Source organism: Acomys minous (assembly GCF_964271855.1).
Source record: "Acomys minous genome assembly, chromosome: 9".
NCBI lineage: Eukaryota > Metazoa > Chordata > Mammalia > Rodentia > Muridae > Acomys > Acomys minous.
In genome coordinates this window covers 44,658,920-44,677,927 of record NC_140490.1, presented here as the reverse complement: position 1 = coordinate 44,677,927, position 19,008 = coordinate 44,658,920, and the positions used below count along the sequence as shown (strand labels likewise).

Sequence of the window (19,008 nt, the reverse complement as noted above, 5' to 3'; positions counted from 1 at the left end):
ATTTATCCAGGAGGCTATGCAATTTATAGAAATATACCAGGAAATATTTAAATATCTTCAGCCGCTATGGAGTTGAACATTTAAAAAGACATCTAGTGGCATGATGTCTTTACTTGTGAGTTCATTATAATAAAGTGATTTTTAAAAACACACTAAGATTTGTGCTTATAAGGATGCAAAAATACATGTGATTGACTCTAATTCTGGAATGTTAGCATTAAGGGCGTAGAGAGAGGGAGAGTCATATATACATATAAATTAATATTAGAGATTTGCAAAAGTCACAAAATACAAAATGAGAGTTGTAAATAGAAAAGTTTGAGTCTTCAAAAGGGTGAGGACAGATTGTGTGATGCTTTTATTCCTTGACCTGCTAAGACTTGCCGAGCTCCTTCTGAGCAGGAACGAGCAGAAATATGGTATTTGCTTGTATAAGGCTTGAACTCCCTTTGCACTGCTTGACTTTTTTTTTTCCAAATTTAACCTAAGTTTTGCCTTCGCTGAGTGAAATCTTGTCTTGTGGCATTCCAGGTGGTGTGCTGCTTCTGGAGAATCCAAAGGGTGATAATAAGCTGAACCTTCTAAGGCTAAAGAGCGTCATTTCTAGCATATTTGGTGTTAAAAACGCAGAGCTGTCAGTCTTCCATGGTGAGACAGGTATATCCAGAGTGAGAGGACCTCTCGAGGTGGCTTATAAAGGTTTTCATTTGGTGTCAGCTATGTGGCAGAGCCATTGTGTTTTCCTGACTGAGGCGGCCTTGTGGCTCTTCAGCAATGTCTGCCTGCCAAGTCTCTCCTGTGCCCCTCTGGTATGGCTGAAACCTGGGACTTACAGGCAGCCCAAGACCTTCATCCTCCCTGTCCCTGCTAGCCAGGGGACAGATCAGGACTCAGCCCTCACTGCTGAGCTGTGAATTTATCAGACAGTTCCTGAGCCTTCCTGAATACAGACCTGGAATGCACTTTTAAAGAACTTATGTCTTGGGGGTGGCTCAGGGAGTAAAGCTCTTGAGTGTGAACTGGGCTCAGATCCCCAGCACCCACCGGAAAGCTGCATTAGCTGCTCATGTGAGAGCCTACCCTGTGGGGCAGTAAGGTATCAGAAGCTCACCACTGCCTGACTTAGTCCAATCGTGAGAATCAAGTGGAGGCCAGTGAAGTAGCTCAGAGGGTAACAGTGCAATGAAGTGGAAAGCAAGGGAGACACCTATGGTCAGCCTCGGAGCTCCACAGGTGCACACACACACTCACACCTTCACATAAGCACATACACCACACATGCACACAAATTTTAAAAACTTGTTTGCTAGCTGGGTGTGGTGGTACACGCCTTTAATCCCAGTACTCAGGAGGCAGAGGCAGGTGGATGTCTGAGTTTGAGGCAAGCCTGGTCTACAAAGCAAGTTCCAAGATAGCCAAGGCTACACAGAGAAACCCTGTCTTGAAAAAAACAAAAAACAAAAAAACAAAAAAAAAAAAAAAGGAAAAAAAGAAAAAGAAACGGAAAGGGGGGGGTGGAACACACTTATTTGCTAACTTTGATCATCTTTTTTTTAAATCATCATTTTTTTGAAATATAGTTTTTATGATAAATGTTGAGATTATCATAGAAGGGGATGAAAATTTTAAAAGGAACCTTAATATTCAAGGAAAATACTGAAAGAGGAGAAAACATTTACATTGATCTTTAAGTTTTGGGGGTTTAGCCTGGTGGTACAGCAGTTACCTAGCAAGCACAAGGCCATGGGTTTGGTCCCAGGCACTGCCCCTACCCCCTTGACACAAACAAAAGCTAAATAATGAGTATTTTAGTATTTACTTTTGCAGAGCTCAGATAACAGTCTATTTATAAGGTTGTATTTGTAGGGATGGTGTAGAGGATGTGCTTAACATGCATAAGGCCCGTATTCAACCCCAACTGCACAAAAAACCCAGTTTCCTACTATTTGGTTATCACTGTAGAAAAAGCAATGTCCTTTGAGAAACAAATTAAGCGGCAAATATCACTGTATGAGGGTGGATAATACTGGGCTTGGAAGTGAATACCAGTGAAATAAGAAAAAGTAAGTGACTTCAGAATTGTTGCTTTTAGAAATACAAAATCAAGCTGACTTGCTGAGTCTCAGTGGGAGGACGCTGTGTGTGAGCACAGGTGCAGCCCCGTCTCCAGCCAGCAGCCCCAGCGCTCTTCTGTGTCCCTACATCAACCTGCAGCTCCTAAACGCAGAGCCACAAGGTACGTGCATCCTCGGCACTCAGCCGGTGCTGGACTTTCAGGTCCTTCCCAGGCTCAGCTCTCTGACCTAGGTGTAGTCTTTAAATCAGCTTCAACATATGGACACCAGCCAGCCATGATTGCACGCCCACTATAATCCCAGCAGTCAGCGGGCTGAGGCAGAAAGATTACATGTTTGAGGCCAGCCTGGGCTATGTCATGAGACCACACCTTCCCGTATCAATGAACAAAATATTAGTTCCTGTGCTGCCTCAGGGAATACAGTTGTTTTGTTGTTGTTGTTGTTCTCCCCTCCCCCCCGCCCGATGTGTTTATGTAGAAAACCCACCATCCTTTTGACAGTCAGGGAACAAAAAACCTGTAGGTGAAAATGACGCCTGCATGAAGCCACATGCCTGAACTGTTGATTTTGCAGTGTGATCCTATGTTCGTTTTCTTGGAAGCTATCCTGAGAAGCTGGACACCTCCAGCCTCAGTTCGCAGGCTTCATTGCCGCCTTACCCCCTAACATCTCAGGATCCTCATTGCGTGCATTTTTGCTAGAGTCCTGGTCTCTTCACGAGACTGAAAATGGATTCCCCAGGGGCCGGCTTTCCTATGTCACTTTCTCTCACTCCTCCTCTTCCTCGCCTCTGTGAACTGTTTAACGTTACTTCAGCGCGCCTGTGCTGCCAGCTTAAGCTCCTCACCCACTTCAAAGCCTTCTGAGTCGCTGCTGCTGTTGGAACATGAGCTCTTGGAGTAACCGACCTTCCTCTTCCCTAGAGTGTCTAACGGGGACTGTGGGCACCCTCCTGCTTGAAAACCCACTCGGACAGAACGGCCTCACCCACCACGGGCTTCTGTATGAGATAGCCAAGGTGTTCGGACTGCGGAGCAGGAGGCTAAAGCTGTTCCTCAATGAGACTCAAACACAAGGTGAGGCAGCTGTGACCAGAAGGTTCTTTTTCCTTGGAAAGGAGACCTTGGTGCCAGTAATTGTATTTTGTTCATGAAAAATAAGTTTTGTATATTTGTCTTATTTTGTTCGTTTTTGCATTCCCCTCAGAAATTAACCACAATATAGTTAAAAATAATAACTTAATAGTGAGGTGTGGCTGAGTGGCAGAACACGTACTTAGCATATAAAAGACTTGTGTTAAATCCCTGTACCCATGTTATTTAAATTAAAATGGGGATATTAAAAAGAATTCATTTTCTTTGGAAATAACTTTAAAATGTATACTTCTAGGTAAAGTTCTGTATTTACTGACCTTAAATTTAAAACTAGTTTCTTCAAGAATTAACCCTGATGGAAACTTTGACCTGGTAGTCCAGTGGGTCTCCCCTTTTCAGTTTATAAAGCATGCTCTGCGCATCTCCTCACTGGGCCACCTAACACCAGACGATCTAGAACAACTGTTGACGTATTCCTCACAGTTTCTCCCTTACATCTCCTTACTGCCCACCTCTCCTGCCCTGATCAGAGTTTCCCTCTGTCCTTGTGTGCTACGTCCTGGGGTTTCCGGGCCAGTGTGTCCTTCTTAGCCTTGTGTAAGATGTTCTTTCAGGATTTCCCTTTGTCTCTGAGGCTCTGCAGCCTGGCTGTCATAGCCTAAGTTTATAGACTCTTAGATGTGTTCACCAGTGTACATATGAGGCAGGGGGCACGCGTGCTGCCACCACCACTTCTGATACAAGAACCACCTCAGGCCTTTCCTCAGCCCACCCTCAGTTCATTCATCTACTAGAAAAAACACAGATTCACTGACAGGTACTGTCCTCACAGATTTGTGTAGTATACCAGCTGGAGCTAAGCCGAGACAGATGTGAAGGGCAGAATGGGGATCACTAAGTAGGGACTCAAGTCATCCTTTCCTCATGCAGGAACTCAGGGTTACCTCCTCCTATCCCTAGTACCATGACCAGATGGTGCCACCTCCTGGGGGAGCTCGGGACAACTCCAGAGCTTCATCGAGGGTTAATATAGAGGCACAATTAATTCATTGCCTGCATGGTTGGTCTTTGTCTCACAAATTACCAAGCGGTCCACATACTTCAGCCTACCTACCCTGAGTCACCTTGCTAACATAAGCTAATATGTAATCAGAGCCCCTCTGTAAGCAACAGAAACACTCCTGTCAGGACCTGCCAGTAGGATTTCCCCTCAGAGCTAGGACAGAGGTCAGAGTGGCCTTAAGATGGGGCCCAAAATAGGCAGTTAACATTCTTTTTTGTGTGTGTGTTCACCCACAATAGATAGAATATTGACTTTTTAAAAATTTTTTCTCTTTTCTAGAAATTACAGAAGATATCCCAATGAAGACTTTGAATATGAAGACTGTGTATGTTTCTGTCTTGCCAACAACTGCAGATGGCTAGTAGTTGTTAGTGTGCCCTCGGTCAGCTCTGCCCTGAATTCTACACACACACACACACACACACACACACACACACACACACCTACAACAAACACACACACACACATGGACTCAGTGAAGGTATTTCCTTTGGGCATGTGTCTACTATGCTGCTTTGAACCTACAGTTCATATGGGATTGACTGTCTTGAGACCTCACATAACGCTCACATTTAACCTTAAACACCTATGCAGTCATGTTGGGGGAGGGTCCTAATGTTACCTCAGCACCACAAAGCTTATTTCTATACTTGAGTTCTTTAGTACAGAAAGTAGGAGTGGTCTAAATGGCACAGTTCATATACATACATATATGGCCTTGTAAAACTGATTTGAAACCTTGTGAAGAAATGAATATGTTATATATTTCTGCTACCTGGATTTTCCTGGGTAATTTGATGAAATATTTTAAGTTTGATTAAATCCAAACAGTAAACACTCTCAGATACTGTATTGGAAGTAATTTATTCTCCCATAGCTTAATAAAACTTGAATTTGTAATCTTTGGAAAATTAGACTTAACCATGTCTACATACTAAGACAATGAGTTGAACATCCCATGTTACCTTTTCCCAAAATTCTGGGTCCTCAGAGAAGCAGATGCCAAGACAAATGGGTTAGATGTCTACATTGCTATTGGAGGAAACATAAGCGAAAGATAAAGGGGACAGAGACAGTCATAGCACAGAGACTTCAGACTTCATATGGTCTGACATGTGAGAAAAGGAAGGGATGATGATGGAGAAAAGCCTAGAGTGCTGTGCAGTGATGTTGGGGGTCAGTGGGCACCTCCAGAGGGCTTAGGGGTTCTTTGTTCTGGACAGAGAATGGTACAGAGGCCTGTGGATCACAACAGAAACAGGACCCTTGCTAGAAAAGGGTGTGCTGCCTTTTCCTCACCAGTTACTGAAAGTTTCCATTCCCTCTGGGTATAGTGGTGCACACCTTTAATCCCAGCACTTCGGAGGCAGAGGCAGGGCTGACTCTTGTCAGAGGGAGGAGGAAGAAAGTGTCCATTTTTATCTAGGCACCTGAAGATTGTGATCTGGCAATTTAGGCATCTGGCACTCTACCAGGGAATTAGACATACCTACTACCATCAACAGACTGGATTGGTTTCCAGAGGAAAACCACATTTCCACATAAGTGAAGACAACATTCCGCAACCTGGAAACTTAGCTCCCTGGAAGTGCTACTTCCAGACACTGATTTGAGTGTCTCCAGAAGGGCCTTACAAGGTCTTCCTTATGCTAACATCATTGCCAAGCCCTGTCCTGCTGAACCCTGAGCTTTCAACTAACTAGGTCCTCTAACTGGTCTACTTAACAGGGTACCCTGGAACTCACTCTTTGAAGAGGCTGTTACACAAAAGACAGCATTCTGAACTACAAAGGATACATGACAGCATGAAATAGCTTCCAATTTTCTGTGTGTGTGTGTCCATGTGTGTTCCTAAATCCAGAATCTGCATACAAAATAGACATTGCAAGCTGGGCAGGTGATGCACATCTTTAGCCCAGCAGCCAGGAGGCACAACAGACAGATCTTTTTCAGAGTCTGCTCTACATAGTAAGACTCTGTCTCAAAAACAAATAAAGAAAGAAAGCGTAGACTATCGATGTACATCCCCTTCTCAAATCCTCATCATTTTTATGGTCTTTTGCTCTATCCTCCCTTTGCTATCCCCACCATCAGCATCTCCATCAACTCATAACTCCTCACTTTGCAACCACAACCTTCCACAGCATGCTTTACTCTTCACTTTATCTTTTATCTCAGTGACTAGGTATGGAGTGAATGGCTTTGGTACTCAATGTGCAAATGCTAAAAACATTTGGCTGGACCATCCCTGATCTCAGCTGGAGCCTGTGTCCCAGGACAACATCCTTCATGGTACTCCATCTGGACCTTCGTCCCATCAGTGGCTCTGATAAGATCTCTCTTGCTTCCTGTCCAGGGCTTTTTATCCTCACACTTGAACCTTGTTGAACCCACTTGACATTGCTATCCAGGCTGAATATCAGAAGGTCCCCAGGCTTGCCCTATACCTAAGTGAAACTCACCAGTACTGAGTTAAACTCACCAGGCACCATAGCCCTGCGTAAAGCCTGAGTTACTATCTTCTGCATGAGCCACCATCTTTGTTACTGACTCCAACTCCAATTAGGGTGCACAGCCTGGCTTTGACCTTTAATTCACCTTTTCCAGAAGTGATGTACAAGGGGACCTCTGGATTTAAAGAAAATCATTGGGAGATACGGGTAGAGATAGATTGTGAGGTCACTAGTGGTATCTGTGGCATCAAGAAAGACCCAGGGTTTGCACTACCTGGGAAACAGCAGGACAAAGTCTCGGTCAGAGGTTGGATGTAGGTGAAATCAAAAGGCCCCATGGTCGGGGGTGTGCAGGGTCAAGGGTCAGTGGCTAGTGAACATTTATGAGCTTGGTGATATTTGCCTCTAGTGATTTCAATAATTTTATTTTCCCCAATAATGAATTATTTGATAAGTAATAAATATGTCAGATCATAAACAAGTTGCCTGGTGTGCAATGTGAGAGACATGCACAACAGGTGTGTGCTTTTCCACAGTGTCAGAACTTACTGAATAATGAACTCACAAGCTAGAGTAGACTTTGTTGGCTGGATCAAGTTGTCCCAATTTCCCTTAAAAGCTGACTGTTTGTAAAACACAAGTTGCTTTATTCTGACTTTAATTATTAATGCTGATATGATTATACCTAACACATCACATACTAATTACTTACACACATATAACTACAGAGGGTTAACGAGGCCACACAGAGTTCAAGGAGTTCCAAGAAGCCTCAGTGGAGGCCGAGAAGAGAAACAGATGCAGAGAGCCCTTACAGGCCCTGGACTGGATACTGAGGACCCCAGTAGAGAGCTTATGGAGGCTGCAGAGGTTCTCCGGCATCCCAGATTTGTTCTTCTTCAAAAAAGCATTTCCCACCAGTTGATCTTGAGGATTGATCTTCAGATATTGTCCATTTTCTTTCAAATTGTCATCTGTAAGTCAAGCAACTATTTGACATTCAACAGAGAACCATGCCCTTGTGGTCATAGACCTAACAGATCCTCAGGTAGCTTCCAAGCAGCTTGAGGGGAAAACGAAACCTGTAGTGTGACTTACCGTGTGTGTCTGGCCTTTTATAGGATCCCCAGTTGCTAGTCAGCTGGCCCTTTAAGAATTCTTAGCTGTCAGAACTGCTTGACCCTATGACCTTCAGTGTTGGTCACCTTTTAAATTTCTGGAAACAGGATAGGATATTAAAAAAAAGAAAAACAAACAAAAAAAAAGCTGAATCTGAGAGTAGAGGAGGCCAAGACAGGGAGCCTCGCAGAGTGAGAAGAGAACAAAGTTGGTAGAGAGCAGCTGATGGGCTGGACACTGGGAGGAGGGCTGGAAAGGGCTTAAGAGAACTGGTTACTGTTGTAAAATAACTAGCCAATTTACAAGTGGCAAGGCAGAATGCGGAGGTTTGATTTCAAGCACTATGGAGCAAAAGGCAGGAAAAGGAGGGATGGATACTGTAGTCCCTCAGTGGCAAGCCCAAGAGCTGCCAGAGTTGCACCCCGCCCCCTCCTTCCCCAGCATGCACAGCTGTAAAGTACAGCCACAGGAGCTGTCAGAACAGCAGCACCCTTCAACACAGCGACACCTCCTCATTCTGCTGCCTTTGTGAGCTACCACCACAAGAACTGCCCATGGTGGCGGCATCACTTCGCCAGCCTCCTCAGAGCTCTACAGCGATGGTACCTCAGCCAACGCTGCAGCAGGCTGGACGGTCTTCCCATGGTAACCCCTGGGTCTGATGCAGGGAAAGGTGTGTGTGTGTGTGTGAAAAAAGCCACCAATCCCTGATTAGGAAAACCCTAAGCTTTTCCCACAACCCCCCACCAATCCCTGAGCTCCCCAAGCTCAGGACTTGAAATCTGCGAATCCTCGCCCTGGAAATCTCTATCTTGCAAAGCCCCACCCCCTATTGAAAAAAAAAGTCAAATGCAAGAAAAGGGAGAACAAATGGGTTCATTCCAAGTGACTGAACCAGAGAGAGGAAGTTTTTCCCCAGGTAGAAAAAGGGGGAGGAACTGTGTCAGGGCAGTCAAAGAAAAGAAATGGAAAAGCAGGAGATAGTCCTTTTCAGGAGACAGGATGCTAATTGCAACTTGGCATTTGAAAACGCAAATATGGGATCTGGGTGTGGTGATGCACATCTATAATCCCAGCACTCAGGAAGGCAGAAGCAAGTGGATCTCTGTGAGTTCAAGGCCAGCCTGGTCTACAAAGCAAGTTCAGGACAGCCAAGGCTACAACAGAAAAACCCTGTCTCAAATTTTTTAAAAAATATTTGTTTACTTATTCTTATGTATATGAGTTTCTATGTGCATGTACACCAGCATGCCAGAAGAGTGTATCAGATCACACTATAGATGATTGTGAGCCACCATGTGGTTGCTGGGAATTGAACTCGGGCCCTCCAGAAGAGCAGACAGTGCTTTTAACCACTGAGCCATCTCTCCACCTCCTCAAAAATATTTTTTAAATAATAATAAAGAAATAAAAAGAAAATGTAAATATGGAATGCAAAAAGCTTATTAGGCCATTCCAGGCGAGGGCAGCACCTACGGAAGAGTGGATCAGGGAGACAGCCTATACTGGGTCTAGCATGTATAATGCCACAATAATTGGTCAAGCCATAGCTAAAGGTTTTAGATCTCAAAGTGCACAGTGCTTTAACTGTGAAAGATATGGCCATTTGCAAAGAGACTGTGGCCAAGCTTCTAAAGGTCTCAGATTTCAAAATGCCTGGTGCTTTAATTGTGGGAAATATGGTCATTTATAACAAAACTGTGGGCAAAGCATCTCTAAGAGCAATGGTTTTTATAAATATAAACCAGAAAGAAGGCCTAGGCTTCCAGAGGTGTGCAGGCGATGTGGCAAGGGTTGTCACTGAACCAATGAGTAGGGTCCAAGAGAGGTATCCAATGCAATTTTTCTTGCCTTTGGGAAACAAATCAGGGCTCTAGCTTGAGGCCTCACAGCAAAAAGTACAAGAAAAACCTCAACTAAGCATTGCAGATCTAATGCATGCTACTGCAGGCAGCGCTGCTCTAGACGTGGCCACAGATAAACATTCCAATCACACCTTAAAAGAAATGCTTATAAAACAAAAAAAGAGGGAAGGCTCCCAGGTATAGACTGAATAGTGCTCTGTTAACTTTAAATTTTCTGAATGTTAAAGAGACACTGGATTATAGAGAAAAACAACAAAAACGACTGTGGAATTAAATCAGTCTTTATACTACAAGGATGTGTTAACATCAGAATGGAAATCAGAGAATCTTTCACGTCAGGGGACAAGGATTTGTTTATGTTTCCTCAGGAAACGAAATGCTGTGGATACCATCAAAACTAACGAAGCTCAGAGTTGGGCAGGGGAGGTCTCCTGAAAACCCTGGCCACTGACCCAAAAGAGCAAAGAAGAGAGGCTCAGCAGCCGCTGTCTTCCCCTGCCTGCCAGAAACGCCTGGGCGAGAAACATTGAGCACCTAACCGCTGACAGGCCTATGAGCAGGGACTATTCTAGCTACTGCCGTACTTCTTGAGGTTTTCCTCTGCTGTTATTGAAGGTACTGTGCCTATTTCAGGCTTTGAGATTATTGCTGTGTCCTCCAGTCTTAGGAGCAATTCAAATTTATGCCAGCATCCCCCTATGTGGTCACAAAAGGCTGTCTATTGTATTACCGCTGCTGAAGATTTTCTGCTCCCAAATGCCAGTGATCACCTTGAAATGGGACAGAGTTTTGCCCTAAGCCTCAATCTGTGTTAGGTGTTCAGTGAGCCATCTTCCTTTTTCACAGGCCACACAATGCTATTGTATAAAGAGATGATAACAGCACTCCGGTGTCTAAAGTGACTAACTAAACTGGCAATGGCTTTTTATCTATTCACTATTTATACTGATCCAACTGTGTCCCTACAAGAAGGAATTTGGATACAAGCGGAAACAGCAGGAAACTGTGCAAGAAAAACAAAAGAACGAATGAACAAACAAACAAACAAAAAACACTGAGAGAACACAGCAAGGACCATATGCAAGCCCAGAGCAGAAACCTCCAAGAAACAAAAAATGGAAATACTTTTTTTTTTGGAGACATTTTAGCATTGTCTTTAAATAATAAGACCATGGTATCAGGAAACAGTAGCATCTCAACTTCCTTTATTTTGCTCTCACATTTTAGACACATTACTTATTTTTTTTTCATAGCTGTGACAAAGCACCCAAAGAAAAACACATAAGAGCAAGGAGGACTTACTTTGGCCCACAATTTTGGAGGCTTTGCAGAGGTGAGCACTCACCTCACAGTGGCCAGAGGCAGGGGATAGAATGCTTACAGCTATAATCTCTTGCCTTTCCCCTTTCTACCCTACTTGCCTCTAGCCTGTGGCACAGTGCCAGCCACACTCAGAGTGCTTCGTCCTCTCTGGCAGAGCCCTCACAGACACATACATGTGTGTAACTGTTCTCCCAGACACTCCTCAATCTAGTGCAGTTGACAGTTGAGACTAACCATTAACGATGCTTTTCATTCCTTACTTACTTGGTTTGGTGAGGATTTCCCAGGGCGGTGTGAACAGAATTAATGTCCTCCTATTCTCAAAAGAAAAGTTTCCACAACCATGTTTTCTTCCCATTATTAATCTGAAAGAACATGTATCCGTTACATTAGGAGCAGGGCTGGGGAGACGGCTCCGGGGGTGAAGGTGCTTGCTCCCAGACCTAATGAGGTTAGTTTGAGCCCCAGTACCCATATGGTGGAAGGAAAAACTGACTCCTGCAAGTTGTTCTCAGCCCTCCACACCTTCACCTGGCATATGTGCATGCACCCACACATCCACACGCACAATTAACTAATGTAACAATTTAGGAGGTGGAGAGATGGCTCATTAAGTAATAGTATTTGTTCTAGCAGAAGACTCAAGTTCAATTTCCAGCACTCACAGCAGCAGGCAACTCACAATTTTCTGTAACTGTAGTTCCAGGCAATGTAATGGCCTCGTCTGGCTCCTATGGGAACAGATACATATGTAACATACATTTACTTACACACACAAACACAAACACACACGAATTTTAAAAAAAACCTAAATGTTAAAATAATAGATTTTTAATTTTTAAAAATGTGTGTGTACATAGCTATGCATCTGTGCACGTGTGTGTATGTGGCAGGCGGGGGGGGGGGGGGGGAAGTTGCCATGTACAGGTCTGGATACCAGAGGTCAACTTCTCAGGAAAAGACAGCGCACACTACACTACGGCTCCTTGCGGGAGAGCACTTTTTTTCCTTTAGACCATCAGCTCTTTGAAGACAGACGTATCTTCAGTCCTGTTCATCCCTGGACGGAGCAGCTAAGAAGGACCCACCCAGCAAGAGGACAGTTTCTTGACTGCCAGGCCTGTCAAGAAAGACAGCAAAGAGCTGGAGGCAAACCCGAACTCCTCCGACCTTCAGAAATCAGGCTATTTCTTGTAAGTGAAATGGGGTCTGGGGAGAGAAGAAGCGCCGCCATGAGCCTTCCTGTGGCCAGAAGGAAGTGGTGGGGAGGCGGCATGAACAGAAAAATCCCCAGAAACAAGAAACAGAGCACGTGAACCCTCCGCTCTACAGCGGTGCCTACAATATTTCTCACCTAGATAGAAACGAAATACCCTCTCAGGGCCGGGAAGACACAGATCACATGACTTCAACCTGGCCAATGAGGAGAGTCCATTCTACCTGGCAACTCTGATTGGCTAAATTCTAGGCATGTGACCAATAGGACCTATGAGGCCGCACAGTTGGAAGTGGGTGAAGGTTACCGAGGCAGTTGGTACCTGTTTTGTCGTGTTGAAGGCAGAGCTTTCTCTACTGAGACACTAGCGACACTAGCGGCAGAAGTGGAGCCCTGGTGCGTGTGCACTGAGCCACGAAGTCAGGCGAGGTAGTTCCTGATTTATTCACCCAACACCTAGGTACAATCCCGTCTGCCTTTAGACTGCTTGCTTTTATGGATTCCCTCACCTTGTGTTTGTTTGCGTAAACCACGTTGGATTAGGTGCTACGACACTGGCCCTGTTCGTGCTGCCATTTTGAGCCATCCAAGTGCCCCGCCCCGCCATCCCACCCTGTGCAGCACACTATGTAGACTGTCTGCGGTGGCTTGTGGACCCCAAACCCCTGCACAACGCTTTGTGGGCCATCTCAGGCAACCAGACCACTGTCCTCTTCCATATCCCCAGTGATTCCTCTTTTGTGTTCAGGCCCCTCCAAATCCGCTGAATATGAGAGAACACCAGTGGCATTGTCTTTGTGGGACTGTTTTGTCGCATGTAACACAGGCATCTCCAGCCCCTCCTGCTTTTCTAAGAATGGCATGTCCTGATGGCTGAGTATGTAGTTCTTGACCTGGGTTCTTACACATGCTGTTCTCTTTATCAATTTGTGTATGTGGAACCACCTTTACATTCTTGGATGAACCCATTTCATGAAGCTTTTAATTTATTGTTGAATTTGTTGTGAATATTAAATATTATCAAGGATTTTCACATCTATGTTTAAGGAACGGACTTCATACTTTTTTCCCCCTATTTATTGTGTCTTTGTCTAGTTTTTGCACAAGGGTAGTATTGGTTTTGCGGGACGTGTTGGGAAGTGTCCCTTGCCTTCTATTTTATGGGATAGCTCGAGGAACACTGAATCCTTCTTAAAGTTCTAGTAGCCTTCATCCATGAATATATTTGGCCTTGGGCTTTTTTTCTGTTGTTGTTGTAATTTCTTCATTAATATTTCAACCACATTGCTTGTTATTTGTCTATCTAGATATTTTATATGTCTTTGATCATTTTTAGCAGGCCATATGTGTTTAGAAATTTGTCCATTTCTTCTAGTTTTACAATTTAATGGAGTATAGATTTACAAGATATTTCCTGATGATTCTTTATATTTTAGTCATATCTGCTACAATCTTGTTCTTTAGTGTTTTATTATTATTGTTGTTGTTGTTAGAGTTCTTCCGTCTGCCTACCTGTGATGTCATTGCTTACCTGGCAAAGGGGCATAGCCCTGCCTAGGGCAGTATAAAAGAATAAACTCTTCTCATGGTCTCTCTCTACTCTCTCATCTTCTTAATCTTCCTGTCTCTGTCTCTCTCTGGGTACCCCTCCCCCTTTTCTTCTCTCCCCATGCTCATTTAATAAACTCCTCTACAATATAATAGCTGACATCTGGTATCTTTACTACCTTATTAACTTATATCATTCTCTTAATTATTAGACAAAATAATAATAATAATAATGATGATGATGATGATGATAATTATTATTATATATTTATTATTTTATTATATATTATTTTATATAATATATTTATATTATTATTATTATTATTTTATTGTGCAGAATGTGGTGGAATACACTTTTTAAAAAAAGATTTATTTATTTATTTATTTATTATGTTTACAGTGTCCTGTCTGCATGTATGCCTGAATGCCAGAAGAGGGCACCAGATCTCATTACACATAGTTGTGAGCCACCATGTGGTTGGTAGGAATTAAACTCAGGACCTTTGGAAGAGCAAGCAGTGCTCTTAACCTCTGAGCCATATCGCCAGCCCTAGTGTTTACTTTTATTAATTTGTGTCTTCCCTCTTTTGGTCAGTTTGGGTAATGGTTTTGTCAGTTTGTTTATCATTTCAAATAACCGACTCGTTGTTTCTTTGACCCTTTATATTACTCTTTCGGCTTCCATATCATTAATTTCACCTCTGATCGTTATTGTATTTTGTCACCTACTCTTTTGGGATTCGGTTTCTCCTGCATTCTATGACCCTGAAGTGTATCACGAGGTTGTTTGACACATCTCTGATTTTGTGACATAGAAATTTATAAACTTTCCTCCTAGACCTGGTTTTAAATCTTAAACATCTGCTTTTGTCAGTTGCTGTTGTGACTGAAATTCTCGAGCAGCTCGCAGGCACGAGAAGGGAGGAGGCGGTGATGCAGCTGGAGCTGGAGGCAAGCTCCTCTGAAGAGGTGACCCTCACAGACCACTACATGGTCCTCAGGACCCTAGGCAAAGGTAGCTTTGCTGAGGTGAAGCTGGCCTGCCACCTCCACACCGGGGTCTGGGTTGCAGTCAAGGTCCTGGAAAGGGGTGAGAAGAATGACTCCGTCATCATGACAGAGATAGACATCATTAAGTCACTGGACCACCCAAACATTATCAAGCTGTTCCACATCATTGAAACCAGAGAGCACACCTACATGGTGATGGAGCACGCTGCTGGGGGAGATCTGGTGAGCCACATTGAGAAGGTGGGCTGTCTGCAGGAAGAAGAGACCCACCGCATCTTCACGCAGATGGTGTGTGCAGTTAACTACTGCCACGAGAACAGCATTGCGCACCGGGACATCAAGCCAGACAACATCCTCCTGGATGGCAAAGGAAGCGTCAAACTGTGTGACTTTGGCTTGGCTATCAAGGTCACCTCTGGGCAGAGGTTCAAGGGATTCTGTGGGACCCTCGAGTATTGTGCTCCAGAGATTTTCACTGATGTAGAATATGACGCACAGGCAAATGACATCTGGAGCATGGGTGTGGTTTTATATACAATGGTGACAGGGCGCTTCCCGTTTGAAGCAAAGACGTATTCACAGATGAAGGAGAGGATGCTGAATCCCGAGTACTCCATTCCGCCCACGCTTTCACAAAACATTGCAAACCTCATCGTGCAGTTGTTCACTGTGGACCCGGAGCGGAGGCCCAAGATCTGCGACATTAGGCAGCACCAGTGGCTCAAGGAGAGTGAAGAACTTTCCAAACTCGCATCTTCCTTAGAGACACGCCCCAGCAACCCAGCTCCCAGCATCGTGGTGGCCATGTGGGCCATGGGTTACAATGCCAAGGACATTAGAGACTCTTTACGTGAAAAAAAGTTCAATAGTATCATGGCAACTTACCTAATTTTAAAACACCAGTCACCCTGGGGCGACAACACAAACCATCAAAGGAAGCCTGTGCAGCGCGCCGTTGCCATGACAGCTCTAAGTCCTCCCACCTTCCGTCTCCCCGTAAAGAGGACAGGAAGTAAGCCTGCTCTTCACGTTCTTACCTTGCCAGCCAGATGCCACTTGTCTGATAATGACAAGCTTGTAAGGAAGAAGGGCCACAAAAGTCACAGCATGCCTGCCATCCTGTGCTGCCAGCCGAAGAGAACCCTTCCTCCCAAAACAGACCCATGCCACACTCCGGGGGCTGCTCAGCTCATGAACAGCAGCTTTTGGGAGACCAGCATGACTTCCAAGGGTGTGACCTTAGGTAACACATCCTCAGAGGATATTCCTTCTGAAAACTATTTGTCCTACAGAGCACTCCAGAATGCTGTCACCATTGAGAATAGCTCACTCACCCAGAATATGCCCTCTGAAAAGAACTCCAGGGAGGCACCCCGGGCTGTGACCACCAGTGGCACAGATGAAAATAAGAGGAGCCGGTCCCATCAGGAAACATCTTCCGGAGAAAAATTCTCAGGTGCCCAAGCGCAGGGCGTGACCACAGCCTCTTCCCACAGTCTACACCAAGGCTGGAAGAGGGTTAAGAGGAGAATAGGCAGTTGTGTGCGGAGACTGTGCTGCTGCCTGCCAGCCCAGCAAACAAGCCAAGTTTCCCAGAAGAAAGTGACTCCACTGGAGGGGGAGGCAACGGAGTTACACAAAACCAGGTACGTGGGGTGGTGAAGGTGGACTGAGGCATTTCATTCTTTACGCATTTCTAATGTCATTTACAATTGACGCATGATAACCATCCCATTTATGGGGCACACAACTTAACATATCCATGAGTTCAGAAGGAGCGACCCCGAAGCATCACTTTCAGTATCAACTCAGAAGGTTTAGCGAGAGTTAGAAAGCAGAGGATTAGGATTAGAGGCCACAGAAGCAGCAAGAAGGGTTTGGCTAAAGAGGGTGCACGCTCGCTTGCGCTCAGTAACCGGCAGTCAGTGGGAGAGCTGTGGCACACTAGGGTGATAAACAGTCAAGTCCTGTATGTTCCACAATCACTAAGAGAGCCATTCTGTGTCATTTTGCTTTGAAGTGTGAAGTCCCTGTGTACCCTGACACATGGGATGGAAATCAGCCTGCTCTAGCCTGAGAAGCTGCAGCTGTGTGGGAAGCTCAGGTGGCGGCGCTGTGTCTGCAATCCCATCATACACCGAGCACAGCAGGCCAGCACTGGAGGAGGTAAGGAAACAGCGGGAGGTTTCTCCACAGGAAATTGTAGTGATGAAGAGCGAAGGCCCAGGGGCTAGACTTCCACAGCATCCTACTCAGAGCAGGAGTGTGAGCCAAATGGATGGCCACAGTTGCCTAGGGGCCAAGAAGGCCCTTTCTGCCTCACTGGGTGGTGGGCAAGAAGACACTTTCTGGGACACAGATCCTTGTGCTCTGCCCATCTGTCTTTGCCTTTAGGTTTCTGGGTCAGGAGAGATGGTTTCCCACATGGGGGAAGAGTTCTCTCATCAGAGACTATTACTAGTGGAGCCTTAGATCCTAAGTCGGATGCCCTTGATGGGATGAGGGGGAGGCAGGATGGTGTGTGGGTTTATTGCCATGGCGTCCCTGTCTCAGCATATCAAAGCTTGGGACCCCTGATCTGCGCAGTGCCCCCAAGGATAGCTGCACTCCCCTCCCCTTGACTTCCTCTGACTGCTGTTACTTTTGCTACATGTCCCATGTCCCTGATTTCCTCTCAGGCCAAGAGACCCAGCCCCACTGCATGCTGGGCCAGCAAATCAGGAAGGGAAGAGGCCGTTTGTATGAGGACCATTTTTCTTTTTTTAAGTAAGAGCTAAGCCTGTTTTTTTGTTTTTTTGTCTGGCAGGACAGTGCCAGCAAGCTGGAGAAAAATGTGCATCACTTTGGCTGGACTTCTGAGTTGGCATTTCAGTTTCAGAAAGGTGAGTGGGCTTTGCCAGGCCTGGGACACTGTAGCCTCACATGGCATTATGGTAGCTACTGAGTTAAGTTGTATCCAGTGCCCACCTTTGGGGTTAGGCCTAGAAAGAAACTTTGATCACCTCTGGGCTGGGATGTAGTGGTCTTTTCTACTTTGTGGGTTCTTTTTCCCACCCTTGATCTCCCTAGTTTTACCCCAACACTAGATAGGAGAGAAACAAGGAGAGAGGAATTAGGAAAATCCCTGAATCTAAGTTTCGTAACTGACTTTTGCTACTTTGTGGGTTCTTCTTTTTTCCACCCTTTATTCCCCCATCCCCATTTCATTCCTATCACTAGACAGGAGAAAAGAAAGGACTGGGGGTGGGGGGAACTCTGAATCTGACTTCTTTCTTATTTCTTCTTTGAACACAACTACTAACAAACTGCAACCAACCCCTCTGAATGACCAACAAACCACCTACCCTGTCTCTCAAAGCCCTTGCATAAATGTCGATGCCGGCCCCGACCAGCAGGAAAGACACCAACACCCGGAACTCTTCTTGCCGCAGCTTATTCAGGATCCTGGACTACTGGAGTGACCCTGGGAAAAGCTCCCACAGAACCTTTATAGTGTGTCTGGTCCTATCAGAGACTGCCACGTTGTCGCTCTTGGTTGGTGCGTTCGGATCACGCCACCTCACGCTATGCCTTCAGGCATGCACATAAGGGGCTTGCTCAAAGGTGCACTGCACATGCGCATAAGGGGCGCATTGCGCTGGGGAAGCAGCAGGGGTGCTGCTATCTGTGGCTCTCCACACATCTATAACCCTCTGAAAAGTTCCCAGAATTCCAAACATCATACAATCGCAGAAGCTCTCTGCAGCTGGCAAAACCATGCCTCTGCTAGAGCGTGAGGCAAATCACAGTCAGCTGCTGTGGACAGTCCGAAGCAGCCCCATATGCTCACACTTGGGATTAAAACGAAAGCATATTCTTGTAACCTTTTTTTCTTTTTTTTTTCCAGAAACCAAAATTCCAGCATTCTCATTCCACTGGGACATTCAGCCAGCTGTGTCAGCTTGTGTGTCCTTCCGTGTGAATTGCCTGTGGTGCTCTGGGCATCTTCTTGGTGGAGAGCCCCTCCCTGTAATAAAGAGCAGCTGCCCACAGGAGGCTGCAAGCAGGGGTAAACATGTGGGCCATCAAGTCCACTACTGTTTGGTCTAACCTCATCAGTAGCCTATGTGCAGAGCAGGAAGGCCTGAGGCCACTGAGGCCAGTTTACCTCAATCCCAAGCACAGCTGTCACCACCCCTACGTGCAGAGAGGAGCAAAGGCTGACTGAGAGAAGGCAGCGGCGTGGCATTGGAGAGACC

The 19,008-nt window shown here is 45.3% G+C and overlaps 2 protein-coding genes across 4 annotated transcripts in view; both read left to right on the top strand.

The window, feature by feature from the left end:
* IARS1 (isoleucyl-tRNA synthetase 1) overlaps positions 1-5,078 on the top strand; it is a 49,048-nt gene extending 43,970 nt beyond the window's left edge. For both annotated transcript variants that reach the window (XM_084796668.1, XM_084796669.1), the window contains 4 exons: positions 532-657; positions 2,093-2,236; positions 3,002-3,154; positions 4,515-5,078. In XM_084796668.1, coding sequence (XP_084652794.1) covers positions 532-657; positions 2,093-2,236; positions 3,002-3,154; positions 4,515-4,597 — 506 coding nt within the window. In that variant the 3' untranslated portion in view covers positions 4,598-5,078. The remainder of the gene's footprint in view (positions 1-531; positions 658-2,092; positions 2,237-3,001; positions 3,155-4,514) is intronic.
* A 7,214-nt stretch (positions 5,079-12,292) lies between these two features.
* Positions 12,293-17,644, top strand: LOC311605261 (sperm motility kinase X-like). 2 transcript variants are annotated; one of them, XM_084795690.1, is made up of 4 exons: positions 12,293-12,671; positions 14,634-16,416; positions 16,791-16,936; positions 17,577-17,644. In XM_084795690.1, the coding sequence occupies exons 2-3, from the start codon at positions 14,693-14,695 to the stop codon at positions 16,840-16,842; spliced, it is 1,776 nt and encodes a 591-aa protein (XP_084651816.1). In that variant the 5' UTR covers positions 12,293-12,671; positions 14,634-14,692; the 3' UTR covers positions 16,843-16,936; positions 17,577-17,644. The 2 variants fall into 2 exon arrangements, with proteins under 2 accessions (XP_084651816.1, XP_084651817.1); XM_084795691.1 differs by lacking the exons at positions 12,293-12,671; positions 17,577-17,644 and adding an exon at positions 17,449-17,543 and having other exon boundaries at positions 14,076-16,416.
* The last annotated feature ends 1,364 nt before the right edge of the window (positions 17,645-19,008 follow it).